The sequence below is a fragment of the Salvelinus fontinalis genome, chromosome 27 (assembly GCF_029448725.1).
Source record: "Salvelinus fontinalis isolate EN_2023a chromosome 27, ASM2944872v1, whole genome shotgun sequence".
NCBI classification, from domain to species: domain Eukaryota; kingdom Metazoa; phylum Chordata; class Actinopteri; order Salmoniformes; family Salmonidae; genus Salvelinus; species Salvelinus fontinalis.
In genome coordinates, this window is record NC_074691.1 from 9,597,956 (window position 1) to 9,616,214 (window position 18,259).

General features: G+C 40.7%; 1 protein-coding gene across 12 annotated transcripts in view; it reads right to left on the reverse strand.

The window, feature by feature from the left end:
* The window catches only part of LOC129824989 (ephrin type-A receptor 7), a 75,525-nt gene extending 58,059 nt beyond the window's left edge, over nt 1-17,466 (reverse strand). For all 12 annotated transcript variants that reach the window (XM_055884613.1, XM_055884611.1, XM_055884606.1 and 9 more), the window contains exons 1-3: nt 17,277-17,466; nt 15,511-15,575; nt 11,652-12,321 (exon numbers count right to left, since the gene is read on the reverse strand). In XM_055884613.1, coding sequence (XP_055740588.1) covers nt 11,652-12,321; nt 15,511-15,575; nt 17,277-17,370 — 829 coding nt within the window. In that variant the 5' untranslated portion in view covers nt 17,371-17,466. The remainder of the gene's footprint in view (nt 1-11,651; nt 12,322-15,510; nt 15,576-17,276) is intronic.
* Nucleotides 17,467-18,259: the final 793 nt, after the last annotated feature.

Consider the following 18,259-nt stretch of genomic DNA (forward strand, 5'->3'; position numbering starts at 1 on the left):
TTCTCCTTATCAACTATTGAGGACAGAGGGGTCTTCAGGGTCTTAACAGGCTAGAAGTAATATAGAGTTTCACCACATCTGTCTCATTGTACTATGGTAGGGCTTCAGAGGGACAGGCGTAGCCCCTAGCAGTAGTACCAGTAATCCTGCCTCGGTTGAGAGTGGGGGGAATGGTGGTGGTGGTGAGTGTTGTGCTCCAGCTCTCCTGGCCAACATTGCGATGAGATGGAATAGTGTGTGCCAGTCTGTCTCCATGGCCTGCCGTGATGACCCCTGTCAGAGCCGGGCCTCCCCCTGGCCACCCTCCCATCTAGCTTGATTATGTGTTAAATCCGCATGCGTGTCCCATCTAGCTTGATTATGTGTTAAATCCGCCTGCGTGTCTTTCAGGATGGATGTGGAAAGAATGCAAGAGTCGGCCGGCCGACAAGCGGAGAGGAGCGGAGGCTAAAGAGACCTGGCGAGAGAAAGAGCAGCGTGGAGAGATGGCACGCCATTAGAGTGATAAAGGAGGCCGGGGGAGAGAACTGCAGTGGACAGGACCAACAGGCAGGCCAGGCTCTGCTCGCTGATGAATACCAGGTGGAGCGGGTCAAACGCGATAAAGGAAACAGTTTATTTTCTTATTGCAAAACGCCATTGCCTTTCCTTAAACAGTCTCCGTCGCCGCCGCCGCCGCCACGATAGGGAAATGTCCTTATAAATATCAACTATAAACACAGGCCCCGCGAAGGATGGGATTCTGGTCTTCGCTGCTTTTTATGAATCCATTTCCTCCGGGTGTCTTTCTCTCCTTCCTTGTTTCGCTTGTTCTGACCTCGGCGGTCCGTCGTCTGGCTAGACCGCATAAACACATCTACCTCCTATTCTCTCTGCTAGACATTGTTTCATCAACTCCATTATACTGCAAACTCAATGTTAATATTACCAGGGACATTCTTTCCCAGTCATTCTTTTTTTGAAACGCCCTGTTTCTAAATGTTCACAGAGCCATGACGTTCTATTTCAGAAACATTGCTTTAGATCCGTTTTTCGGGTTTTATTTCTAAAGCACAATTAAGCATTAAGGCACGTGGGGGGTGTTGTATATGGCCAATAAACCATGGCTACGGGCTGTTCTTCGGCGCGATTCAACCCCGAGGTTGTTGCTATTATAAACTGGTAACCAACATAATTAAATGTTTTGTCAAACCCGTAGTATACGGTCTGACATACCATGGCTGTCAGTCAATCAGCATTCAGGACTCGAACAACCCAGTTTATAATGTACAATTATGACCGTGACACTGTGTTGTAGCTGGAAAGGGATGCCAATAGCTCTGGAGAAGCTGATTTCTTATGCATTACTAAACATTGGCTACGGGGTGTATACTGTGTGGCTTCGATGTAACTCGTGTGCTTGCCTCAGTAAATAGTACGTGTGCACATCCATCAAGCTCTGTTTACTGACACGTTACGTACGCTACACTCTCTTTTATATGCTAATGACATTTTGTTTCCGCCTAGCAACAGGTGTTTTTACACTTTTCCACCTCTATGAGGAAAACAATATTCAGGTAGCCTACTGCACTTTTTATTAAATCTCCCTTTTTTTATCTATAAAGAAAGAAAAGAAAGAGAAACTAAGCTGAACAACTGGGCTTTTTCCCTGAGACATGTTAATCTTTCACCTTTGAAAGGCGAGGCGCCTAACCAGCTCCTGGAAACAGTGGCACAACACATACAGACAGAACTGGAACCCTCCTCGCAGGGGACGCAAATTTAGTTTGAATGTCTAACCCCTTCCAAACAAGCTACTTTCAAACACCTACACCTCCTGTGGGCTTTAGATGGGGGGGGGGGGGGGGGGGGAGAGAGGGAACAAGGCTACTACAGTGAGCGAAAAACTACAAAATGTTCAGATTAAGAGTCTTAGCTAGAAATAACCAGATTAAATGGTTAAAACACCTAAAAACTATCATATTGTCGATAATTCTTCCCACATAGGCCCACCACGCACAGCTGGATTGGCTGACTTGGCACATCCAGACAACTGCTCCATTCATCGGTGCTAACTGTGCTTAGGGGGAGATAAGTAGCTTTACCATGAGAAACAAAGAGAAGATTAGCATTCCCTTACACTGTGTTAGAGGGCGCACTCCCTGAGGAAGTGTCTGGTTAGATGTACCGAGCTAAGATCAAAACTAGCCTACCGATTTAAAAAAAAAAATCTATTCTGTTCTGGCTAACCAAACATTCCATATAATTTAAGTCTTAAAGTATTTGGGTTGTAGAATTAGAAATATACACATCATTGGGAATGAAATCTAACAGGGAAAAATGGTTTCAATTTCACAGCAAAATGGAACTGATTTAAATGATTTAGGCCGCTGATTTAGGCCCAGTGCAGTAAAAAAAATATATATATCATGGGTTTTATATATATTTCCACATTTTGGAATAATACTGTGAAATTGTGAAAATTCTGATAATGCACTTTTAAAGTAAGAACTGTTTGAAAAGACCGCCTGAAATTTCCACCTGTTTTGGTGGGAGGGAGTTTTGGCCTTCCATGATGACATCACCATGCAGTACATTAGACCAATAAGAGAGTTCTAAACCTCTCTGCCAATAACAGCTAGTTTTCAGTTTTCCCCTCCCCACTCAGACCACTCCTAGACAGTCCTAGCAAAGTTCTTGCTTGAGAAATTGCTCTTTGCTAAGAAGCTATTTGTCACGTTCCTGACAATGTTTTCCTTTTGTATAGTTGTGTTTAGTGGGTCAGGACGTGAGCTGGGTGGGCAGTCTGTGTTGTTTGTTCTATGTTAAGTGTCAGTGTTAATTGACCTTGTATGGCTCTCAATCAGAGGCAGGTGGTTTACGTTTTCCTCTGATTGAGAACCATATATAGGTAGGTTGTTTCACATTGTTTGTTGTGGGTGGTTGTCTTCCGTGTCTGTATGTCTACCACACGGGACTGTTTCGTTTGTCGTTCATGTATGTAGTCTGTTCCTGTTCGTGCGTTCTTCGTCTATTGTAAGTTCTCAAGTCAGGTCTGTCTACATCGTTTATTTGTTTTGTAGTTTATTCATGTGTTTTTCGTGTTTCGTCTTCGTCTGTAAATAAATCTATATGGATTCAACATACGCTGCGCTTTGGTCCAATCCCTACTCCTCCTCTTCGTCTGAAGAGGAGAATGACCGTTACACTATTTTTGTTTCTTTTTGATGCTTTTAATTGAAAACAATCACTGCAAGGTGCTTAATTGTTACCCAGAAATGATTTGATATTGAGATAAAAACTACTGCATTGGACCTTTAGGTAAAATAGCAGGGCAATCAAATTACTACTGAATTCATTATATCTCTGACAGTCCCATTTGTGTTGGCTCCAATTTGTCGTCCGTAGTACCAAAGGAAGTATCTTTAGCCTCACTTGTAATTGTTCATGTGTTAAACCTAAAGCCAAGACATCTATGTTAAAAATTAAGTCTTAGAAGAGAACATATTGTATCGGGTGTGGTGATAATCATGCCAGTACATCCGATTCAATAATCAATATGTACCGTAGTTTTGGTAAATATCGCAGCAGTTACAAAAGTCACATGATAAGTGTGAAGAAAACATAACATAATTTATTTATAACCAGTTCATAACTAGTTTCCAAACTTTTCAAAAGACATCTGCTCCTAATGCATTACAGCCTGTGCTGCTGCATGTTGTCAGAAATACAAATAAGCAACAATAAACTCCAGCACCTGTTTCCTCCCTCAGCTTTCATATTGATTTACTGCATGGATCTGCAGATGGAAAATGAAGGATGTTATCACATTAAATCAATTATATTACAGAATTTATAGCTCTGGTCCCGCCTGAGCAGAAACTGAACATTGCGTCCGTACAAAACTACAGCCTCTTCCAGAGAAAGAGAGAGGTCTTCACTTCTTTAATTCATCATGCAGGGTAAAGGCTTTCCAAATGACTTTCCAGTGACATGGAAAATGTCCCTGCCTAATCGTCTTATATTTAGTTCATTTAACTCGCATGGCGACGGGAGAGAAAAGTCTTAAGGGCAGCCAGGCCGGGCAGCTACATTTTAATGGAGGATGTGGTCAGCTCTGAGAGGACCTCTGCTGAAAGACTTCTAAGGAAAGGAGAAGAGACTGTGCTGCTCTGGAGATAAAAGCAGTGGGCCAAAGGTTTACCCAACCCAAAGCCCCCTGCAGCCACAACGAATCAGCACTCAAAATGTCCCCAGTCAGCAACTAAGCATTATGTCCAGATTGTGCCAATGCCCCCCACTCTCCCCACTCCCTTCCACCCCACTCCAATCCCCATGGTCCCACTACTGTGACAGAAAGGACTGAAACACAGGGACAATGTCAAACCAGCCGCTAGTTTCCCCACCGCGGTCCAGCCCCCTTGGCCTCCAGTGACACAAAGGTGTCCGTTTGCCCTCAGATGGCCGTGCTGCCGTGGACGCTGCTCCAGAGACAGCCAGAGCCCCTCAGGAGGCCAAGAGAACCATCGATCAAGATTTGACAACCAACCACACTAAATCTAAACCCAGTTCCTGTCCTGACAACCAACCACACTAAATATATACCCAGTTCCTGTCCTGACAACCAACCACACCAAATATATACCCAGTTCCTGTCGTGACAACCAACCACAATAAATATATACCCAGTTCCTGTCCTGACAACCAACCACACTAAATATATACCCAGTTCCTCTCCGTGGCCGCTCCAGTTCAATCAAATGCTAATCACAAGTTTATGGATTATAATTATCATGATAATTAGAACAAACTTGCTTTTTTGCATCTGAACAAGCAGTATCACTGAGATGCTTTGCTTACGTGAGCAGATCAAATGATTTGGAGTGGGGAAAAACAGACGGCTTGAGTCAAAAGAACATGATCTGTTTTATAATTTTTTATAACTTGCTTAAATGTTTTATTTGGTAATAACCTAGTACAGAAACACACTCATTGCCTGCCTCACAAAGTAGCTTGTATTCCTCTGTGCAGTGCTTTTGCTCTTTGTAACCCCTAGTTATGAGAAAAGGGCAGTTTCTTCTGCTTCTCATTAGTATAAAGTAGCAGAGTTCCTTCCTCTGAGAAATGTAAAGAGCACAAAAGGGTTTAAATTGTGAATTTGGAGAGCTATTGAATTGTACATGTGGACAGTTAACAAGGTATTCATTTTAATGTTGGATTCAATGTCTCTCCCTTTTAAATATATACTACCACTTCCGAATGAGAAATAAAATAATACAAAATAAAACTTTTCCCTGGATATCAAGTCTCCTAGCTGCACAATGCTGCCAGGCCTGACATTCTGCAGGAACGTCCACGTGTCAAATGAAATACAAATGCCTCGTTTTCCTAACAAAAAGGTTTTACTGGGCTCACTCTTTTCCATTCATTTTGGTTTGGTAAATATTTGTTTCAAAGTCATATGCAAAACTAGAATAGCCGATATGCATCGATTCACATGATTATAGGCCTTAATCTAACATTAATGCATATTGAGTTAGGGCAATATCAAACAAAAAGAACACTCTATTATATTTCATGTTTGCTCCTACTGTTTGTCATTCTTGCAGATATTAAAGCTATAGATAAAAGTGGATATAATGAGGGTATAAAATCCACACCTAAAAGTACCCGGTATAAGTCTCCCCGCAGACAACACGTTGTTGCTCGCTTGCTGCCTGGTCATCGGTAAAAGATTTTTCTTTCACCTCGCTTGATAAGCTGCCGGAACTAACTCATGTACATATGAATATAAATCAGATAGTAAAACATAAACCACTTAAAACTTGTCGGGACGCACCAACGTGTCCAGAAGACACCAATAGATTACATTTATTTAACCCCTTCGCTGAATAACTGTTAATCAAATGGGGCAAAATCAAATATATTATCCCTCTAGTAAGCACTCATTGAGTCATGCTGGTTCAAAATGGAGGCTAACCAACTGACACACATTAATCATCTATAGATGTGTCACTAAATAAGACCTGTCAGGCCAAATTAGAGACCCAAGTTGAATTTCATCAATAGACAGAATCCTAGTAAACGTTCTCTGTTTTGAAGCAAACAAAGACAACGAGGAGAGATATGTGGGTAGACATTGTTGAACCTAAAATGGAGACCTTTGCTATTTTGTGTCAGATTGTGTTATTTCCAATGTGACACCGGGGTCTCTCATTGGCTGTGCATAAGGTCAGGGAATATTAACTTCCTTTACACATGGCTTCAAACAAGGACGGGCTGGACAATGGAGGCCTGCCTCTTGCGCTTAGTAACGTGAGCGCCCTGGATGACAGGACACTGCCAAGATGGAAGATGGATGATCGCAGCAGATGACCCTTGGTCATCAGAAGAGTCACCTCTCCGGCTCCCTCTCTCTCCGCACAACAATAGCCCCTTCCCCGTGCCTCAGCAGTCCTCATCTCCACTTGCACTAACAGGTTCAGACACCTCCATCGATCCCCAGTTCCATACCTCTTGAGATTGCGGGCTTTACTTCTCTTTGGCTATCTAAACTGTGGCACATATGTCTTTTTTTGTAATTGCTCAGCCGCTGACTCTTGGGAGGCATGCGATCGGACAGGCGAACACGATGTCAGAAGACAACGTCTTGCCATTTAGTGGTACTGTCCCTGTGGGTGAAAGTGATATGTGACTGGGCCCGGGGTCTTAGCACCTAGCCGTGTGTCAGGGAGGGCCTTGTCTGTTGTCAGCGAGGCTCTCTCCTCTGGGAGCTCTGCAGACTGGTGGCTCTGCACTTCAATCTTCCTTTAAGAGGAAAATCAATAACTTATTACATAAGCTCACACTTTTTCCCACTTACACCCAGAGCAGGCAGAGGGGGGACTTAAAAATGTGCTTGGAAGTGCTCTGTAGCATGAAAGCCTAGTGTTTTTTTCCCCAAGTGACTTGTTCTCCTTGTACAAAACAGGCACATCTATTACACAGTAACTATACATTTGGGGTGTGTAAATAGGTGAGGGTGTTTACAATCTACGTGTCGCTCCAGATATTAACAAAACAAGCATTACAATCTCCATCAAAATGAACAATAATATCCCAAGCTTGGTAAACATGTATAAGCCTACATACTATTTAGATGAATCCGCCGTAAAATACAAAACAAATTCATTTTCAGATTCGATGTAAGCTGTCGACCATGTTTGTGTTCAAAAGCAATAGAGACAATGGCACATCTGTGCCTATATCACGGTGCTACCTGCCAGGTCAAACAAAAAAAAACATGAACAACCCTGAAGCTGTGGAAGAATGCAGCTATTTACAGGAAGTTAGCCAACACTGGCGGTGACAAGACTAGCCACCATCTATCACCAAATTATTTCAATCTTGAGTGATTTAAATCCAGTGATTTAAATCCTCCTGGTGATTCCGTGTGTACCGTTATTTGCATAATTAAGCTTGGTAGCGGTTACAAAGGACGGCCATTTGGAGCATTAAATTCACACCTTATCAATCAGGAGGAGTGTCAAGATGCATGAGGTCCCCTGACTCCTGGCTTCCTTTGAAATGCTAAGTAGTTGCCTGGGCCTGGAGCTGGGCTGGGGCCTCTCTCCCCTCCAGACAGACACACCTTGGCTTCTGTGGTCAACCCCAACACAGCTAGGTCCTTCCCTTAGGGGCCTCGGCCCATCCATCAGCCTCAGACTAACTCCTGTCCGACTTCCTGACACCCCAAGATGGATGGCATCAGTGTATGCAGGATGCTATGTCCTTTCATTAATTCTCTTGTTAGCATGTAGCGATAGCGCTGGGATAAGGTTGTGTTTTCATCTGTTTACTTGAGGTACCAGGCCTTTCACACTGGAGAAATAGTTGAGCAGGTCAATAGTTAATCAGTTTTCAGGATAGGCTGCTAAAAAGGGCAACTCCGACACATTTAACATTTGGGTTGCTATAATGAAGTATTTAGCAATCTCCTACACAGTTTTAGTGTATGTATATTGATTCTTTAGTGATGAGGATACCTGAGATGACGAATAAAATCTGTAGTTTTTTGATCATAGCGGAACTCCCTGCTATATGTTGCTCTGGTTGTCTAATAACATCTGGAAATATTTCAAACAGATGCTCAAAAACCTAATGACATTTACAGCCAGCTTACTCCAATATAGTTCTGTTGTTCAGGGCTCAAAGTCCCATGATTCCATTCTGCAAAACCACTCCCACCATCACCGATGAAGTTGCGTGGACATATATTTTTATGGTTACTGCTATCCGGGATCCTTGAGACGTCACTACCCTGAACCCTAACCTTAACCCCTATCCTTACCCTAACCTTAACCCTTAACTTAACCATTTTAAATGTCAACTTCAATGGGGTAGGCACGTCCCAAGGATCACTATTGCAAGGAACATATTTTCGTAGCGAATTACTTGTTAACTTTTTTTATTAGTTCCAATAGGTCTTCAGTGTTGTTGGATGGTTGCTTGGACAGTTCTTAAGGTTGTATTTGGCTTCTTTTTGAAACACTTTATTTCAGATGCAGCAGGGTTAGCTATGTAGCTAGCTAGCATTGCTAATATTAGCACCAAAGATACAGGCTTCAAGCATCAGAGACTAGGATTCCGTAGTGATGTGCCTGTACATTTCATAACACGCCTGCATGTTTTTTGACTGTTGTTTAAGACAGTCACTAAGATTAAACTTGGCTGTAATTGTTGCAAACACTATTATTCTGATATAGCAGTCAGGCTAGCTAACTATCAGATACAGTAACTTAGTGTAATGCAATTGATTGGTGACAATGACATGAACATATATTCAGCATGATATTCATGCAAACATTATAATATATTTACAACCCAAAAGTAAAGTGAAATGGACTCATAACTTATGACATAAGCTTCATCTGAGCTTGCTAGCCAACTAAACCACCTGAAGATTGGGCAGAGCATTGCATCTTGGGAGGTGAAATGCACTCTGGGAATTGTAGTATACCGTATATGAGGGCAATGCCGATGATAAAAAAAATTACAAAAACAAGGAATTGTGCAGTATGACTAACAAACATGATAGAAAATGTATATAAAATCTTACAGTTGTGCATTTATACTAACATCATAATAACTGGTTATAAAGTGGTGGAAGTGTCCTTTAACAACATAATTATGTGATTATGTGTTAAAATTGGACAACATACAGGTCAATAGTTATTCAGCTCTCAGGAGTTGGTTGCTTAGGAACAATTATGTGATGTGTTAAAATTGGAAAACATACATTCCAGGGGTTCGAGAACAACTCAGGAAAAAAACACAAGGGCCCTCTCTTTCTCAAAATGACTCAGTAGCTCCATTTCAGTGAGTGGGCCGCCGCTGAACAGAACCCGAAAATGAATGCCCACTATTTTAACACCACACACTTCTATGCAAATAAACCCTGCACACGCTGCAGGACACTTCAAATGGGCCTTTTTCAAAACCCACAACACTGAATCTCCTAACACTGGGAGAGAGAGAAAGACAGGCATTTATAGTGCTGCAGATTGCCACACAAAGAGTTAAACAGAGACAGAGACAGGGAGGGAGAGGACTGAAAGACATGCAGCCCTTCTCCAGTGACGGTGATGAATGAGTGGATCACAACACGTTTTGGAGGAGGCCTCTGCATCCACAGAGGGGGGCTGCTAGTCCTCGAATGACATGACTGACAGCTCAACTCACTTGCTCCTCCTTCAACCTTCTCCTCGATATATCACAGACGGCCATTTTATAGTTGGGGGATACTGTAGATATTGAAAATGGGACAGTGAGGGAATGTGTATCTATGATCTATATAGCAAGGCGCAGTATACCGATCCGGAAGCTTAAAGAGAGGCCTGGGTAAAGACTGTATGAAATCCGACGCAAGTACTTAAGCTGTACTGATGTAGGGCACTGGCCTGCATGACAAGCTAGTCGTGCTTACAAAGGACAAAAACATCTTCCATTCTAGGCCCCATTGCAGTGGTGTTCAACCGATGGAAAACTTTAGTATTTTCCCCTTTGATTTGCTCCAGAGGAAACCCCTGAATGGGCAGTTTAATATCACCACATATCTGAGAAGCTGCTGATGCTGCAGTATGATGTTCATTTTATTTAGATTAACTACCCCATAATACAATAGCCAACCATGCCCCAATCGAAATAAATCTCTTGTAAAGTTAAGGACAATTTTTGTTTTTTGTTGGATCAGTTCATTGCCTGGAATGGGCAACAGTTCAGTCCAAGCAGGCCTTGTGCACAATGCTTTACAAGCATAAACAGGCATTTTTTAGACAAAGCTTTTATACTATATGTTACATTGTTTGCTCCTTTGGAAGTGAATCAGAAGATGGCCCAAATTGCTTTTTAATGTAGCTTTTGTCCCTGGGGCAGAATTGCACAGCTACTTACCAAAATAACATAAACAACACCAGAAAAAAAAGACTCCTGGGTGTTGAACGAGCTCTACCACATTTGAGGGAACATAACTCAAGAGGCAATTTTTGTTTCTGATAATATCACCTAAGTACACTTCACAGGGTAGAGGGTATATGCCGAACACGCTGGTGAAGGACCATGTTTGGCAGTAGTGGCCTGAAAGTGGCTAGCCTACTTGGACTTCTAATTTGTGCTGAGACACATTCTTTTTAATTATTACTTGTCAGTACCCCTCATAAGCTGATTTGATGGACATTGTGGGGGGGGGGGGGGGTTAGCTGACAAGACAGGGCGCTTAAGCTACGTGACCTAAGTAGTTCTCCTTTTATCCAACCTGATTTTTATCTTACAAGTTAGGTGGCCACTGAAAATAATCCTTTGTGCAATTATAGTGACATAAAGCATTTTAATGCTAATTGCAGAGGCTTGGTGCTAGGACCAAACAACACAGCCAAGCTTGACTGTAATTGCGTTTCCTGTTAGGGCCCTTCATAAATATCCTGAGGCCTACATGCCACAGTATGGCGGCTATTTGTTTCCCTTTCTGTCAGGGTCATTTGGATTGGGCAGAGGGATACTGAAATATTGGATGGACTTCCTTCAGACCTGTGTATTCTGCAAGTGATTGCCTTGGCCAGTAGCCATCCATAGAGGTAAGTGCTCTTGCAGAGGAGTATTGAGCTAAACTGAAGTGCAAGTTATCATTTAATCCCAGTGTCAACAGAACCACGGATATAAATTAAGAGCCCGCTAATCAAACAATTAACATGGATTCCAATTATAACACTGAGGATTTCTGGGCCTCCATACTTTATCCATCATTATTATTGCCTTCAAATCAGCTGCTTTAATTTTATTTGCCACCACAACAATTCAATGTGGCCTAACTTGTAATTTGCATGCTTTGCATAATTAAAAACTAAAATGCTCAAAAGATTTTTTTCTGGTGTTTAGGCATGGCATGGGTGATTCTGTGCGATAATGATTCAAAGGGAAAAAAACTATTCTGAACATGTACATTTGAACGAGGCACATTTTCTGCTTACCAATAAGTTTAATATTTCCCTAATTAAAACAATGTTTGGAGTTCAGTAATATTTCTCTATATTGCAAACTGACGTTTTTTCAGAGGATGGAAAAAGTTATGCCACTAATGAAAACTGAGTATGGATAGAATATATACAGCGAGGTTACTATACTGTAACTGTACTCACGTTCACATGCATCGCCCTTCTGATGAAATCCCGCTTTGCATATACATTTCCCTATAGGCACCAGCCATTCCCCCTCTGCGCTGCAGTGCATCTTGGGAGAGTTGTCGGCCTCCTCCTCGGCGTCACTGACACACATGCCCTCGACCTCGACCAGAGAGGAGAACTCTGACCCCGTCACTGTGTCTGGGAAAGTGGCCAGGTTCTCAATGATGGACCAGCACTTCTTGTAATAAACTTTGACAGAGACCAGAGCGATGCATGCCCCTACATCCTGGAAGGCCAGGTAAAACCCTCGTCTGGACAGCGGCCCAATGATGCGCACTTCTGTATTCAGCTTCATCTTCCTCTCTCCCAGGTCCCCCTGGGTGAAGCTCTCGTCTGCTGCGATTGTGTCAATTTTCACATACTGGTTCTCTCGTATATTCCTGCCGACCTCCGAATCGGTTTCCTGGTAATACAAGTTGAATGTCTCCTTGCACGTGCCCACCACACCGGGTAGACTGTTACAATCCCTCAAGGTGAACTTCAGTTCCACAAAAATCCTTTGGGCATCGCCCTTCTCTATCCAGCTAGTCCGAAGCCAGTTGTTCTGATTGGGCTCCATGACCTGACAAACCTGGTATGTGCGAATGGGGGTGTAGTTTTCATCCAACCCGCTGATCTCTTCCCACTAAAAAAAGAACAGAGCACAAGTTTGGTAAATATATATTGATTGGCTCTCATCAGCGATATATTTTTGCAACGAAATCAAAACCCAACGATGTAAATGACGGACGGTTTTTAGGTCCTACTGTGGTATTGTTTCAACGCAGTGTCTTTGTGTGTAATACATAGTAATGAAGTAGTGTAAAAGCTGCACAAATGAATAATAAAGGTGCATAAAGTTGGTCCAGCAAAATGTTATTCCAAGTACATAGGGAAAGAAAAGACCTCAGTTATTGGAGCACTTTCTGAAAAATGTGTCATCCATTATGCTTTTAATCTATTTGGAAATGAGTTTGCAACTATTATACATAACCCATAAACGTATCACTGTTATTCTGAAATCAGGCCCAAAGAAATATTAGGAAATACTAACAGAAACTAACAGAGTAAATAAGTGCCTTCAGAAAGTATTCATACCCCTTGACACATTCCACATTTTGTTGTGTTACAAAATAAATCTACACACAATTCCCATAATGACAAAGTAAAAACATGTTTGTAGAAATGTTTACAAATTTATTGAAAATGAAATACAGAAATAACTCATTTACATAAGTATTCACAGTCACATACATGTTAGAATCACCTTTGGCAGTGATTACATCTGTTAGTCTTTCTGGGTAAGTCTCTAAGAGCTTTCCACACCTGGATTGTACAATATATATTTTTTTATTATTCAAGCTCTGTCAAGTTGGTTGTTGATCACTGCTAGACAGCCATTTTAAAGTCTTGCCATATATTTTCAAGCTGATTCAAGTCAATGTCATCTTGGTAAGCAACTCCAGTGTATATTTGGCCTTGGGTTTTAGGATGTTGTCCCACTGAAAACTGAATTTTGTCTCCCAGTGTCTCTAGGATTTTGCGTGTGCTTAGTTCTATTCCATTTATTTTTATCCTAAAAAAACTCAGTAGTCTTTGCCGATGATAAGCATACCCATAACATGATGAAGCTCCCACATGCTTGAAAGTATGAATAGTGATACTCAGTGATGTGTTGCGTTGGATTTGCACCAAACATAAAGATTTGTATTCAGGACAAACATTTAATTTCTTTGCCACATTGTTTGTAGTTTTATTTTAGTGCCTTATTGCAAAAAAATATGCATGTTTCCTTCCTCTCCGGCAACTGAGTTAGGAAGAGCACCTGTATCTTTGTAGTGACTTGGTGTATTGATACACCATCCAAAGCGTAATTAATATCTTCACCAAGCTCAATATGCTCGACTGAGGGACCTTACAGATAATTGTAAGTCTTGGGTACAGAGATAATGTAGTCATTCACAAATCATGTTAAACACTTTTATTGAGTGAGTCCAAGCAACTTATTATGTGACTTATTAAGCAATATTTTTACTCATGAACTTATTTAGGCTTGCCATAACAAAGAGGTTGAATACTTATTGACTGAAGACATTTCAGCTTTCCATTTGTAATTCATTTGTAAAAATGTCTAAAAACATCACTTTATGAGGTATTTTGTGTAGGCCAGTGAATCAATTGAATCAATTTCAAATTCAGGCTATAAGACAACATCATGTGGAAAAAGTCAAGAGGTGTGAATACTTTCTGAAGGCACTGTGAGTATACCTGATAAGCATAAAAACAAATAATGGCTCAATTGAGATTACTTCCATACCTGACTTTCCAATCACATTACTTGATTTTGTTTTTATTTTTTAAAGGTTTTAATTTATGAAAATGTAAAAATATTTAGGGCCAAGCTATTATGGAATATTGACTCGAGGCCTAGCCTACATCAAAAACAAAATGAACATCTCTTCACTTAAATGCCACCCATCCAATAGATTTTCAGGACTGCTACTACTGACATCAATTAACATAAACAAACATCCCACCCAAATGGTCTTTGTCGAACTCAGTCCGACACTGTGGAAATTTTAAAAAGCTTGCCTCTGGATAGCGTGGCTGTCAATTACCGAGAGGCACATATGAATGGTAATGAGTCAGCCAGATATAATTATACTGGACTGTGTTGAAATTTCCCATTCCAATTAGCCCTAGATTTTCCTCGTTAGTAGGCCTACAAAAGCCCATTCCCGACACCAATAAAGAAAATCTGACTACGAGTTATGAGATAGTATGTCATAACTATTAGATAGTAAGTCATTATTATGAGATATATAAATCATAATTCTGAGATATGTAAGTCATAATTATGAGATATGTAAGTCATAATTATGAGATAGTAAGTCTGGATTTTAAAGGGGCAATCTGGGATTCAAACAAAAACAAAAACAAAACTTACTCCCTGCCACTTTTTTTGGTAAACAGCTGAGGAATGGTGCAGGAGAAATGAAACCACTCTCATACATAGACGCAAGGACTCTCACATATGGAAGCAAGGACTGAGCATCCATGATAGTATAACCATGTTTTGAAGCTGTACCATTTTTGTTTACAATTACATTGTTTACAAACAATGGAGTAAAATAAGCATATATTTGGGGTTCTGATGGGGTAAGAACATTGCTCATGCATTTCTAAGTTACATTCCTCAATATTAAATGGCTATACAGTATATTAATAATTTAAAAGTAAAAAAATGGATGTACCAATCCCAGATTGCCTCTTTAATTGAGGCACCAACTCACATAAAAAAAACTTTTTAAGACATTAATATGGAACAATATCACCACAAACTCTCTCTCTCTCTCTCACACACACACACACACACACACACACACACACATAAACACACACACACACACACACACACACACACACACACACACACACACACACACATACACAACGTGTGATTGACTTTAGGACATACGTAAGGTTGTCCTTGAAAGTTGCGGAGGGCCTGATGCAAAGTGCACATTGGTTTCATGTAATACAGATCGCCTAAATGCATATCATTATAATGATTTACATATCTCACAATTATGACATACTATCTCATAATGACTTGCTATCTCATAATTATGACTTACTATCTCATAATAATAACATACTATCTCATAATAATGACTTACTTTCTCATGACTCGTAGTCAGATGTATTTATTATTTGTGGTGGGAAAGGACTTCCACATGGAGCGTGATAACGGTGAAAATAATAGGGTTGATTTAAGTATTTTATGTTAATGTTCTCAGAAGTGTGTAGGCTAGTTAGTGTCCGTCCCACTTACCCCACTAGGAGGATAGGATATCCACTCCAGCTCTGTCTGCTGCGCCTTGGAATCCAACAGAATCACTAGCGACAGGAAATAAAATGGTAGAGCAGGCGATTAAATCTCTGAATGTTTTCACTGTCTGTTCGCTGAATATTACTAATAATCTATAAAAGTCTACTTTGCGGCTAGATGAGTAGACGTATGACCCACTTTCTGCAGCCAGATATTAAAATGAACAATTACAGGCTGAGCAGACGGGCATTGATGGCAATACCTTTCACCTAAATGACACTGCATGAGAATACTGCTATATAGTCAAGACATTGCAGCACCAAACACTGGATAAACACATTTTCCTTCCTATAAAGACTTTGGACAACTTGTAACGTTATCTTCATTTGTCTGAAAAGTAAGTGTTGTGTGTGACAACTTTGTGTTCCATGTAGCCTGCAAACCACATAACATGAGGTAAAATAGCATCATTTTTCAAATCGATCTGTGTGTCTTTTAATAAGTATGCATGCATGCTGGTGCTGCAATAAGGTTAGACGAGAACACCTGCCTCTATACGTAAATCTAGCACATTAAAAAGCAACGCATGAGTCCTTGCTGTGCCCGGGCGACAGGCGTACTAACAACAGGAAAATTATCCCAAAACAGTTCAGATGTAGTCAACCAACGGCGACATGAATTTGGTGTAAAGTGTCACTTGTAAAATATATCGGGTATAGGCATTCAATAGATTATTAGCGGGTAGTCACGGCCGAACCATTCACTGAATACAGCCTGAGAGCGCACTGCCGATTTGTCTCCCTAGAACGCAGGGCCGTGAGAGAGTATGTTTGATAACGGCGTTATTATATGCTTAAGTATCTGTTAAATATATTGATCAGACATACGACCATATATATAGCCCTATATGCTTTTATTTTTTTTTATTTTTACAATTTACACATCCACTTTCAAACTTCAGACGGACACTTCAGTAGACTATGTCAGAATCAATACAGTGTGTTTACGAACACAATAATCCCGGTATAAGTGAAGGTCAACGGCTTGGTGCCATTTTAATCTTATTTCTCTCCTTCCAATTGTATTTATTTAGTAATACGCGTATTTCTTTAGCAAGATGAACATAACAGCCTTTGGTTTATTTCAACAGTTCATAGTGATCTTCCTTTCTTTCGCTCTATGTATGTGATATAGATAGACTTTCCTTGCGCGCTCAGAGCATGCCAGTTTGTAGAAAAACGGATTTATTTAAGGTATTTCAAACATGAACTCCTGTAATGACAAGGTTTACTGTGTACCATATTTATGGTGTCTAATGCGGTAGTAATTAGCCTATCCAACGATCATAGGAGTTAAGTCCTAGTCATAATGTATGTATGATCTGACACCGAGTGGCATGACAGTCTTCCTAAATGTAGACTTGTAGCCTTGAAAACTAAAATGTAACCATCGTCCGTGCGGAGCCTTTTTTTGATTGGGTGCCATGCGTAAAAGCCTGCTAAAATAGCCTACAACGGACCGTTTGTCACACAAACGCTGTGTGAATGCGCACAGAGACTGCGATCTACTGAGTAACAACACTGTAAGGCACTGAACTAATGGCATGACATATGCATTTTACAGATTTCACAAATTCAGGAATGATCGTTCGTGCGCAAGCAACAGAATGTCAGGATGTGCGCTGTCTTTGGATATCACTTCGCGCCATTGCCGATCAGTTTTCGGGATGTAGCCTGGATGATGAGAGGGTATCAAACTTTATTACATACCTTCTTTCGCATTCTGTGCTTTTCCAGTGTCCATAAAACAACATAAATGAATGCAAAATGTAATCCACAAACACGGAATCGACGTGGAACCCATGTTGTAAATGGAAGTTAGCTAGACAGTATTCGCTTTTCCACCGTGGCGTGTGCTTCCCATTGACGACGCTAAACCCCCTGCTACTTTAGGTTAATGTACAAGAAACTGCCGTCTCTCACTCAAATAGCATCAGCAGCTGCTGGGCGGGGACTGTAACACAACCGATGTCACTAAACTAAACTGATAGAGGAATTATCCACTCACGGCTCGTAGAAAAAGATCATGTGCAAGCTTTGTGACCAATACATTCTTTGCAGATTCTGTTCTTAGACATAAGGCATAAAGTATGATTTTAGGAAATGTTACAGTCTAGTCCTCTTTGGCCAAGTTGGACCGCTTTTGGGTAATATGATGGTAAAAAGCTTTTATTTCTGTACAAGACAACACATATTTTTATCAGCATACATTTCCTTAGCCTAGACCAAAAATATCAATAGGCCTATTGGACCCCGTCTCTCTCTCGCTCGCTCGCTCTCTCTCTCTCCCTCAATTCAATTTCAATATAAGGGCTTTATTGGCATGGGAAACATATGTTAACATTGCCAAAGCAAGTGAAGTAGATAATAAACAAAAGTTAAATAAACAATAAAAAGTAACAGTAAACATTACACTCACAGACGTTCCAAAAGAATAAAGACATTTCAAATGTAATATTATGTCTTGTAACGTATTGCAAATAGTTAAAGTACAAAAGGTAAAATAAATAAACATAAATATGGGTTGTATTTACAATGCTGTTTGTTCTTCACTGGTTGCTCTTTTCTTGTGGCAACAGGTCACAATTCGTGCTGCTGTGATAGCACACGGTGGTATTTCACCCAGTATATATTGGAGTTTATCAAAATTGGGTTTGTTTTCGAATTCTTTGTGGATCTGTGTAATCTGAGGG